The sequence below is a fragment of the Micromesistius poutassou genome, assembly GCF_964030765.1.
Source record: "Micromesistius poutassou genome assembly, chromosome: 12".
Taxonomy (NCBI): domain Eukaryota; kingdom Metazoa; phylum Chordata; class Actinopteri; order Gadiformes; family Gadidae; genus Micromesistius; species Micromesistius poutassou.
Window position 1 is genome coordinate 10,942,890 of NC_140282.1, and position 12,160 is coordinate 10,955,049.

A 12,160-nucleotide genomic window follows, 5' to 3' on the forward strand; every position below is an offset into this window, starting at 1 on the left:
GGAGTTGGGTTAGACATTATATAGCATTTATAAGATGGCTCTTAACAGGGATTTCCCTGGTACAAAGTAGACCATCTTGCTGAGTCATCCTCAATCCGTTTCGAGTTAGGGGCCCTAGATTTGGGAGGATATAAGAGACGGCGTGTGATTGGCCTGTGAGGAGGAGGCGGGACAGTTCAATGGACCTGGCGAACATATGGAAGTGGTTACTGACGCTGTTGCTTGCTCTGGAAAGTCTACCGGAATACAACTGCCATTTGAAAATGTCTTTTATAAAAGTAGTCGAAAAGTCAGATTTCTCCTATTACAATCTGCCCTATGGGATATTCTCCACTGCAGATAACGTAAGTAGGCAGTAAAGTTATACATGTGTGAAGATTAGGCTGTGATTGTGTGTACCAGGGAACTACAATGAAAAACTCAATTGATGTTGCTCGGTCGATATTTACGTATTGCTTGGTATGTATGATTATGCATGATGTCCTTATTTTCTCCACCAAGCCGAGGCATCGCATCGGGGTAGCCATCGGAGATCAGATACTAGATCTGAGTGTGATCAAGACCTTGTTCACAGGACCTAGTCTTTCCAAACACCAGGAGGTCTTTGATCAGGTACAAACATTTGCGTTAAAGTTTTTGTGCATTGCGCGTTGTATTGAGTTAACCAAATTTTTTACTCTTGACCTATCATTATGGATTAAGCAATACCTGCCTATTTGCATATCAATTAACTGCAGTTATGCGTGACCATGACTACAGACTATATGGCATTTGGTCTACTAATAAATGGACCGTCCCAAAGTATTATAGTTTTAGCATTGACATTGAGTAATTCACTGTATTACCATGCAGACGACGCTGAATGGCTTCATGGGCCTGGGCTACAATGCGTGGAAGGAGGCCAGGAGGACCCTGCAGTTTCTGCTCTCAGCCAACGAGACCACGCTGAGGGATGACGTCAGCATGCGTTCCAGGTTGGGCCTGCGTCTGTTTGGCCTTTTGACCTTACGCTCAAGGACTTGTGTGTCCACAGCTATCCATGCTTTACTTTAACAAACGTTATTGTTCTTCTCTTTCTTCAGAGCGTTTATGCCACAGAGTTCAGCCCGTATGCATCTTCCTGCAGAGATAGGTAGGATACCTGCGTTTGTCATCACTGCACAACTGAATATTTTTCATACAAGACCAGATGTGGTTTTTATAGATGAAGCGTCCAAAAAGTGTGTTGCATTGTTTAACCGGTAACACATTTGTGCTGTGTTTTATCGCACATGCATCACACATTACATTTAGGGCATTAAGCAGACACTGTTATCCAAAGTGACTTACAATCAGTGAGACACATGTATACTGCGCCATACAGTCAACCATGCAAGGCGACAGCCAGCTCATCGTGAGCAGTTAGGGTTAGGTAGGTGTCTTGCTCAGGGACACCTCGCCAATCAGCTAGGAGGAGGCAGGAATCAAACTGGCAACCTACCGATTGCTAATCAACCCGCTCGTCCTCCTGAGCTCAGCCAAACTGACACATCTCAACCCTTCCTCTTCTGTATTTTCCCCAAGCTGTATTGTTTTTCTATTGGTTAATAATCCCATCTTGTTTCCCGCCAGGTGACTACACAGACTTCTACTCCTCCAAGGACCATGCCACCAACGTTGGCATCATGTTCAGAGGGAAGGAGAATGCCCTGATGCCAAACTGGTATGGTTTCCCATCCAACATGTTAACACACAGTTAACAACACAAAGCATCAACCAAGCAATTAAGTTGTTGTTGTTATTGTTATTGTTAAATCGTAAGGTAGCACACACAACGTCTTCTTCTGTAAAGAAGAGGCTACTGATGTGGACCTGGTTAGATCCATATGAGACTAATTCTGGTTGATGTCTTTCAATACAATATAAAAAAAGAGTGAATTGGTATTGAAAACACAATTATGTTGCCAAAACAAGGATGAAAGGTACATCATTAAAAATGAAATAAATACTAAAAAAAATAAAAAAATAAAAGAAATTCCAGAGAGGTATATCCATATGATCTATACATTTGAATCAGATTGTATATATACAGTGTTGTTTTGTGCGAGTCGTTCCTGTAGTATCAACACTGTCAGTCTCTGTGTTGGTGGGGGGGTGCAGGCTTCGTCTTCCTGTTGGTTACCACGGCAGAGCGTCCTCTGTGGTGGTCTCAGAGACCCCCATACGAAGACCCTCTGGACAGATGAGACCCGACCAAAGTAAGGCTTTACCTCCATGTTAATGAAGTCTTGCATGGCTTCACCTCAGCCCCTGCTTCGTGCAGAAGCTCTGCACTGCTTACACTGGGCCAACACTTGATAACCTTGTTTACCTTCCTGCTGGCTCTTAGGCAAGCCCCCCGTGTTTGGTGCCTCCAAGCAGCTGGACATTGAACTGGAAATGGTATTGGTTTTTCTCTTTCCTCCAGTATTTTATCTCTCCCAACGCAGGGTCACCTAAACAAACAGAAGGTTGATTGTGTCTAGCCTCTGGGAATATGTATTATATATTTATAATATAATTAATATACAGTATAATATATTTTAATGCTGCTGATGCTCATAGAGAGTGGCCTTGGTTAAGCAGCGCTTAGTCGGCCTAGTTTGCAGTACTCAAAGTTAAACAAAATGCATTTAAAGCATTGCTACACAACACTACATAACAGACTTTCTCTGGCAGTATATACAGAGAAACATTGTAATAACAAAGAGTATGGAAAAATATGATTATATGTTATATGATATAATTATATTAATATATTAAAACATTTAAATAACACACATACATTTAAAGAAGACCGACTGTTTTAAGACCCTAACAGCAAATTAAAAACAGTATAAACACTTTCTCATAAGCCACTATACCATGGTTGGCCTCTAGATGGCGGCAGAGTATGTTCATAATAACGTCGTCCTTTGAACGTGGCCTACAAACTACGATGTACACAGCACACTTGTAAACGGCAGCCATCTTCATATTCCTGCTGCCACCGCTTCATCTAAATTGTCCTCCTCTTGTTCATTCCCAGGCATTCTTCGTCGGCAAGGGGAACCCTCTGGGCGAGCCCATTCCTGTTGAGAAGGCCCACGAGCACATCTTTGGCATGGTGCTCATGAATGACTGGAGTGGTACGAGATTCACACACACACACACACACACACACACACACGTGGGGGTGTATGTGTGTGCTTGATCCACCTGTATGGACGGCCCCATGGCTCTTCCGTGCAGCAGGTGATGTGTCAGACCCCCCCCCTCGCAGCCATATGAATGGGGGCCAATTAGCACAGGACTCTCTCTGGGTGCTGTCATAATGGGTCGCTACATTATGGATGACCAGTCTAGTCACTTCATATCTGGCCCCCTTTAGTTGAGACTCCAATGGGTTGAGAAACGCTGCTCGGGAATATGTATTATTGATCCCCCACAGATGAATCATTAGCGGCTGTTCTCTCCATCTCTTTCTTTATCCCCTCTCTCTATGTCTTTCTCTTTCTTTCTTTCTTTCATTCTGTCATTTTTTCTTTCTTTTCCTCTCTCTCTCTTCCCTCTCTCCCTCCCATTCTCTCTCTCTTTCTCTCCCCCATTCGCTCTCTCTCCCATTCTCTCTCTCTCTCTCTCTCCCATTCTCTCTTTCTCTCTCTCCCATTCTCTCTCTCTCTTCCCTGCCATTCTCTCTCTCTCAGTATGCTTAGTATGTTGCCTATGGGTTCCTGGAGTACTATTAGGGGCATGGTAGTAGTCGTAACGGATAGGTTTTTTAACTAGCATCCGAAAGAAACTGAGCTTGACCCCCAATGTCCTCAGCCTCACCTGCTTCAACCACCAATTACAGCAGGGTTAGGACCCCCCTTTCCTCCATGCAGGTGAATTTAAATCCCTCTGTGCCATGTGTGCTTGGCTGGTCTGCTGCTGCTGAGAGCTGAATCCCTTCGTCTCATCTCTCTGTTGGACCAGGCTTACTGTAGCTTCTCTGCCTGACCATATGCCCTACCTAGAGACACACACACACGCCCGCACGCATGCACATATGCACACACGCACATCTACACACACGCACGCGTGCACGCACGCATGCACGCACGCATATCTACACACACACACACACACACAAACACACCCACGCACACACACACACACACACACACACACACACGCACCCACGCACACACACATCTGCACAAACACAAATATAGACATATACACAAACACCCATACAGGCGTTCACACAAAATGTAGCGAAACCAATTAAGCTCAAACCAGCGGCTGATACTAAAACCAATATCAAACACATTCAATATCAAGTTGATTGCCTCGGCGCGTTCCATCAGATCAAATCCCCGTCGACGTCATCAACAACATCGACAGCCAAAACAGACTGTCAGACTGTGGTCTCCAGGTGGGACCGTCGACAACAGCGAAACAAAATGGATGTGCACGTCGGCGCACTCCTCTGCGGTCGATATCTCGCCGCCAACACAGCTCCCTCTCCTGCCCACTTCTCCCTATAGCTTCGGCTACACATTCAGGCGCAGCCCGTAATCCGGTTAACCGGCTGCGCTTGTCAAGCCATGCCAGGACTTGACATTCTGTGTGTTTGAAGTAGATGATTAGGAAGGGCAGGCACTAGGACCGCCTTTTAATTTCGCCCCCCCCCCCCCCCCCCCACAACAAATAGCCCTTTTTATTTTCTCTTTCCTCTCCCCTCTTGCCGGAGCCAACAGGGTGGGTTACTGTGGAGCGTGGCGACGGACATTGTTTATGGGCTGAGAGGAATGTAGAGGAAGCAGAACAGCCTCCAACACAACTAGAGTGCCCACGTTTAACGATCGAGTGTGCGCAGGACAATGTATCACAAACGTGTGTGTGTGTGTGCGTGTGTGTGTGTGTGTGTGTGTGTGTTTTGTTATTTATTGACATAAAACAATGTTTCTATGTGATACAATGTATGCTGTGGAAATCTAAGGTGAATGAATGTAAATCCCTTATAGATAAAAGGGTTTCACTGCTTTTCCCCTGCCATTTCCTATTAGCATTCGCCAACGTAAATGGCTGCTATACGATCACTTTAATGACTCCTCTTTTCTAACAGTCGTTTGAGTGAAAAGATTGACCAAATGAGCCGTCTCTGTGCGTTAAAGTGTCGGGGGGAAAAAGACCATTATTGGATAATGTTGTTGCTGTTTGATTTCAATATATTAGGCGATTCCCTCCCCTAAACTTCCCCTACTAATGATCCGGTCCAAGTTGTAGGATTCTCCTTGCGCTATCACCTGTCTTCATGGAATTTATAAATGATGCATTTTGCTTGGATTTGGCAGTTGTGTAACGGATCACATCAATCACATTTTGACACCTCAGAATAGTTTAGGATATCTTGGCATATTTGTTTTCCCTGACACTTTCCCCGTCTATTATCAACGTGCCAAATTGGTGACTCCCATATACGTTATTAGGAGAATATCATTCTCCCAATAATAAATCACGGGGAAGATTTATCCTTTAATACATCCAGACTATCCACAAACTCATTTTTTCCAGCCCTGAACTTGGATCCAGCCTGGAGCACTCCATCTTCATAGTAACAGATATATGGCGCATAAAACGCAGAGGGATTGAGTGGAGAAGCCCTGAAAAAAAGACTCAATAATTCAATAACCCTGCCACCAATGTAATTATATTTGAAAGCACCAGCGGCCTCCCATTACCTATTTGATATTCCATAAACCAGGGCTTTAATATATTCATAGCATCCTGTCTTGTATTGAATCCTGTGATCATATCTGATGCACACATCTGCAAGGTGTATGGTACTTACACAGTCTTCTGTTTGTGTGTGTGTTTCTCCCAGCTCGGGACATCCAGGCGTGGGAGTATGTCCCGCTGGGGCCCTTCCTGGGGAAGAATTTCGGGACCACCATCTCCCCATGGGTGGTCCCTATGGAGGCCCTCCTCCCCTTTATCGAGCCCAACGCCATACAGGTGACCACTCACACATACGATACCGTCCACTTGATCCGACCCTAATAGGGATGCCAAGGGCCACCACATATGACACATGGCATCAAAACTAGCAGGACCGTTGTGAGACACAGCAGGCCAGGATGGCCGAGGGGCTAGGGAGTTGGACTTAGGCCCTGTCCCAATTCTCCCCCTTCCCCTAGATTTGAGCCCTAACCCTAGATTTTGCACGTTCCCGCAAAGGGGTAGGGTGTCCCAATACTTAGGGGAGCAAGGGGGAGTGCAGTTTTTCCCTTAAATATCAACCATTGAATGCTACCCAGCTCGGGAGCTGACTTGCAGCTAAGGGCACTCAAAGCAAGTGTTCTTGTTAAGGGGAGAGAAATGGGACTGGGCCTTACAGATTAAAGGTTCTGGGTTCCAACCCCAGTGTCGGAAGTATACCCTGAAGGCTTCCCTGAGCAGGCCCTGTAACGCTTCTCTAAATAAATGAATTGCTCTGGATAAAAGCATCTGCTAAATAACTTAATAGTACACAGGCGAGATGCTCCTGTACCATAGACGATACACACTATGAATAATTGCAATTGACAATAACGCCAACATCAACAACATGGTTCTTAACACAACTCAATTGTACCACTTTAACCATGTAGTATCAAGAGTAATATCTGTTTGTTTATTGTTGGCTGGTAGAAAAAAAGTATTGATGTCCTGCTTTTCTTTATCCCAGGACCCAGAGCCCCTCCCCTACCTGCGCCACACCGATTACTACACCTTCAACATTAACCTGTTTGTCTCACTCAAAGGTAAGAGCCCCCCCCCCCCCCCCCACACACACACACACACACACACACACACACACACACACTCACTCACTCACTCACTCACTCACTCACTCACTCACTCACTCACTCACTCACTCACTCACTCACTCACTCACTCACTCACTCACTCACTCACTCACTCACTCACTCACTCACTCACTCACTCACTCACTCACAAACACATGCACACAGCCTATGTCAGGGGCCAACCCACCAAATGGGCTCCTGCTGGTGGTCGACCTGTTAAAAATTAACCCAACATAAGAAATAAAACCCCCAAAACACGGCATGGCAGGGGTGGCACCAGGTCAGCTCTAGTTGGTGATGTCACTTACCCTATGGAGAGAATAATCACTCTCTACTCATTTACTGATTTCTACCAATCAGTAACGGCATCTGCAATGAGTGGTGTTTGGTCAGCGCCTGCAGTTTGATGTTAGGGATATTCTGTATGTACACTGGTTCTCACACTCAGCTATTCAACAAGTCTGGGTCAGAATGACACTTGTTGTGTTGCGGAAAATACCCTGAGGGCGTCCAGGATAATGAATTACTGGTATATGCTTTTAGTCTCTCTCTCTTTCTCTCTCACTCACTCACTCACTCAGTCACTCACTCACTCACTCACTCACTCTAAAGGTGCGTTCACACCAGTTACTCGGGCAAGGTTGCTCTCGCGAGTTATTTAGCATCAGGCGAAAATCGCGGAAAAGTGGAAATATTTCAACTCCAGCCAATGACGATTTTGCATCGTTCGCATGAGTTGAATGATGTGAAATCCACGTGAACCAGGTCGTTAGCGCCGGGCCATTCAAACCATCCATGCCGCCTGGTGGAAAATTTGCATATTTTTGCATCTTTGCATTGACTTTGTATGTATTCACCTTTTGGTCTGAAAGCCCTGTAACAGTCACTCACCCTCTCTCTTTCTCCCTCTCCAACATTTAGCCTCTTTCTGTATACATACAGAAATATATATAGAAAGAGAATGAGATAGTGGGACATGTCCCACTATCTCATTCTCTCTCCTCTTCCAAATTGAGTGTTTTGATGTGCTTAACGACCCACCACTCTTTAGGCACGCACTTACACGCTACGCTCACATTACGATTCATACATCATAACAGTGTCACGGTTTTATTTATCAAGGTGAAGATCACGCCACAGCCTAGCCCTAGATGGTGTCCTTCTCATCCCCCTCTTGTGTTTTCTCTTTCCCTCAAGGCGAGGACATGACGGAGGAAGATACCATATGCAAGTCCAACTTCAAGGTAAGAGCCCTACCAACGGAGGTCAATAACAACCTGTGTTATCTTGGCCACTTTGAAGGAGAAGGATGAATACAGACTCATTTTAAAAATGATAGATGTGGTGTAGGATGGGTGTGCGTGAGACTCGTGTGTGTTGAGTTCACAAAGATGGAGATCTCACCCCTTAGGGGTTTGTGAGTTATTTTAGTTATTGTGTGTGTGTGTGTGTGTGTGTGTGTGTGTGTGTGTGTGTGTGTGTGTGTGTGTGTGTGTGTGTGTGTGTGTGTGCGTCCATGCGTACGTGCGGTAAGATGTTCTCTCATAAAATATGCCTATGATGAAATAATTGGCTGAAGTGAAATGAGTAGGTTTTTATTCCCCTTCATTATTTTCTCTGATATTTTTCAGTTACATTGCTAGAAAATGTTTTTTCATCTAACCGTAGCCGGGGGCTGTTGAGTCAACATGGGATTCACGTATAACAAAAAAGAAAGCAAACCAAATATTGATCTTACCAAAAGCATAGACTACTCCTTTTTTTTGTCAAGAATACCAACTATCAAGTTCAAACACCAACAAAGAGTACGCCCCAAAAGGTCCATCATTAATCCTTTAAAGCACAACTATGACCCTCTCTCTCTGTCTCCCTCTGCATCTCTCTCTCCTTATGTCTCTCCCTGTATCCCTCCCTCTGTTTTGCTTTCTCTCTCCCTCTACCTCTCTCTACCAACCTCTCTCTCTGCCTCCATCTGTCTCCCCCTCTCTGCAGTATATGTACTGGACTATGAAGCAGCAGCTGGCTCATCACAGCGTCGGCGGTTGCAACATGCGACCAGGAGACCTGCTGGCATCTGGGACCATCAGCGGACCTGTGAGTTTGAACCCTGGTGTCTGAGACCAAGTGTGGTGAACCTGGGTGTCTGGGGGGTGGACCTGGGTGTCTGAGGGGTGAATCTGGGTGTAGGGCCATGCATGGGAATCCTTATTCATTACATTATATTTGTCCGAAAAGGGTTGTCTTCATTGCAAAAATAACCCCCAAACTTGAAATAATAAAACCAAAAGTGTCTCTGCTTTCACAAGCTGTGCTAAACCTACCTTTATCATGTTCATCACACCATTAAGGAAGGAAGGGCCTTGGCTTATTACTTCTTTATTCACACTCGACCAAGCTTTGGGACGGTAAAGTTTGAGCACCACTCCCCCCCCCCCTCCCCTGTAGGAGCCGGAGTCGTTCGGTTCGATGCTGGAGCTGTCATGGAGGGGGTCCAAGAACCTGGAGCTCAGTGGGGGACACACCAGAACCTTCCTCCAGGACGGAGACCAGGTCAAGATCACAGGTAGGAGTCCGACTGCGAGGTAGGCTGATGGGCCTTCCACTCCCAGCGGAAAAGGTGCTGGGTTTGATTCCCGATTGCCTACGTTCATGTCTACCTGTAGGCATCCTTTGAGCAAGCTGCCTAACCCTTCCCTGCTCCCTGGATCATATTAATCGAGATTATAATAATAGTACATCTAATAATAACAATGAAATGATCAGTCATGTTCCAGAAATTCTTGAGAAATACAGTTGACTGTTGCTCAACAGATGAACGACATCAAATCACGCAAACTTCTTCATCATCATGAGATATGAAAGGCCCAGTATCAGATTAGGCTTAGCTATCATATAACTAATTTAATATATATATATAATTTTCCCTCACCAGACTGAGTACTGGCAGTAGCCTGTTGATAGCTGATACACCCTCCCTTCCTCCCGGCCTATAGCGTGTTAACACCCTTCTGGTTTTAATCTGCTAAACAACTTTGGTATCTTGGCGCTATGCTGCTAATAATTTATCACGCTTGTTGAAGTTTGACTCTTTGTTGTACATCTGTTTCTCTCACCCTGTTCTTTTAACTTTTCGTGTGTGTCCAGAATTTCACTCAAAATATCATTTTGGTGGCAAGGGATAGGCCAAGAGAGCCTTCAGCTCTGCAGATGGAAACCATTAGTCAAAGCTCTGCTGCAATACAGCCTCGCTCTCTCTCCCATACCTCTCCGACCCCCCGCTCTCCGTCTCTCTCCTCTTCTCTATCACCCCCCCCCCCCCACTTTCTCTCTTTCATTCCTTCTTTCTCTCTCACACAAACACACAGTGAGACTCAAACTAGAAACAGGGGAAACCCATCCCTATCCAATCTGAATCTCACTCTCCATTTGCTTTCCCTGCCTCCTTAATACCTCTGCTGCAGGGGAAAAGGGAACCATCACACTTTTGGCTTCTTTTGGTATAACTATTACATTGTCATTGTATTTGTCAGGTTTTTTTTGCTGATTCATTGACTCCTCGATGGTTCATACTGCGTGATCACAAACTAAAGAACGAGGTTGACAACAATGGTGATTTCCCATGCTTGTTTCCCATGATTGTTGTGTGATTAAGGGAAATCCCCTTGTCCTGCTCTCTGTCAAGGTTACTGCCAGGGAGACGGATACCGGGTGGGCTTTGGGACTTGTGTCGGCACCATTCAGCCGGCGCTGAGACCATGAGACCACCGCGCGGTCCCCGGCGACGCCCAGCTGTCCAGCGTCTGTCCGTCCATCACAAACGCATCAATCATCTCCACACTATTGGCGTGGTGCTCCGGCTAACATGATTTAATTCTCCCTCTATTGGTCTCACTACACAATGGACGACAAGGGACATATCTAGTATGATTTCAACCCATTGGAAAGGGCAATTGCACAGCGTTTAGTTGGTGCAGAAGTATATGAAGTTTGATGACTCTTCAATGAGTCCACAAAGGGTTTGAAATCGTTTTTGCCATGTGGGGACTTAGCCTTAAATCATTTGTGACCCTCTCATCAATTTTACTCAGGAGCCGCTTAGGTTTTTTTTTAAAGTGCCTTTATTCAAAACGTTGTTACTGAAATAAAATGTAAAAAAACGTACTGAAACTTTTTGTCATAATTTGAGTTAAAATGGACCTGCTTTTCTTTTTTGGACCTGCTTTCTCGTAGGTCAAGTTGATTTTACTTGAAACATTTTCTTGGCTCCTTAAATAAAATACAATCTTCTATTTGTAACTGTTTTTTATTATTATTATTATTATTTTTTTTATTGAAGTCTGTCATTCTGCTGACACTTTACTTCTGGGTTAACTTTACTTCCTCCAGACTGTTGGGTTGTGGGTTGGAGAGTCAATGGTAAGTGAAAGCACTACACCAGACTATATTGTAATAATTGCAACATTTTTATGATCGTGAAAGGAATACCAGCTGTCAGATTTAATGGCCCATAAATAGGCCCGCAAGTTGTCACATCACTCAAATACACGTTTCTAATTGGAGAGTGATTATAAAAACGTTTTTTATTGCTTGAAATCAGCCCCAGATGTTGCAGAGGGACTGTACAACCCCAAAAAGCATGTTGCCCTCTCTTCCATGTGATTCTCTCTGTCTTCATTAAGACAATTTCCTGCTTTGCTCTTAGAAGTAGTGCTAAAAGCAATCCACGTGGAAGAGAGAGACAGAGTCGAGCTTACAAATACATATTTATTGAAGTACAATACAGTAATTTAGCAAGCAAATTACACTTATGCAAATTGCACACACTTCATACATATTTTATACACTTATATTGCTTCAAGGATGTTTCCAAGCCATCTGAAGGCGTGCTTGTTTGGGTTTGATCCCGAACCATTTTGCTGGGAGTCCCACTCACAGCTGTGGACCTGCCACAGCTGGGGACAGGCGTGGGCCGTCAGACGGGGTGTAATGGACGATATTCATGTCCGACGGACATTTATCTGTCCTCGGTGGCTGGCTGATTGAAGGGCATTTTATTTCATGTTTCTGGAACATTCCATGGTGGGAGTTTGAGCCAACATGCTGGGCTGTTGATGCTACCAGATGTGGTGATGTTGCTGTTTCATTGCTCAATCTTTTTTGTTTATTTAGTCACTACCTTCATTTATTACCCTTATCACCTTGAATGCCTTATTCACGCCTAGCTAGATAAGCCACAGAAACAGGAAATTCTATCAGATCCCTGAAACAGTATATAAGCCAATGCTGCTGTGCAGTCAGTTTGTTCTGCAGTACACAATATAATATGC

The 12,160-nt window shown here is 44.7% G+C and overlaps 1 protein-coding gene across 1 annotated transcript; it reads left to right on the forward strand.

Moving 5' to 3' along the window:
* Window positions 1-154: 154 nt before the first annotated feature.
* Window positions 155-11,129, forward strand: fah (fumarylacetoacetate hydrolase (fumarylacetoacetase)). The gene is made up of 14 exons (XM_084476513.1): window positions 155-344; window positions 502-612; window positions 853-974; window positions 1,083-1,132; window positions 1,612-1,702; window positions 2,140-2,237; window positions 2,369-2,421; window positions 3,047-3,146; window positions 5,870-6,000; window positions 6,713-6,788; window positions 8,031-8,077; window positions 8,826-8,927; window positions 9,279-9,396; window positions 10,516-11,129. The coding sequence occupies exons 1-14, from the start codon at window positions 180-182 to the stop codon at window positions 10,590-10,592; spliced, it is 1,341 nt and encodes a 446-aa protein (XP_084332639.1). The 5' UTR covers window positions 155-179; the 3' UTR covers window positions 10,593-11,129.
* Window positions 11,130-12,160: the final 1,031 nt, after the last annotated feature.

Bases quoted from the DNA above. Each gene is read 5' to 3' on its own strand.
- fah (XM_084476513.1), top strand. From the start codon at position 180: ATGGACCTGGCGAACATATGGAAGTGGTTACTGACGCTGTTGCTTGCT. The intron at 6,001-6,712 runs GTGACCACTCAC...TCTTTATCCCAG, and splicing joins TCGAGCCCAACGCCATACAG to GACCCAGAGCCCCTCCCCTA. The intron at 8,928-9,278 runs GTGAGTTTGAAC...CCTCCCCTGTAG, and splicing joins CTGGGACCATCAGCGGACCT to GAGCCGGAGTCGTTCGGTTC.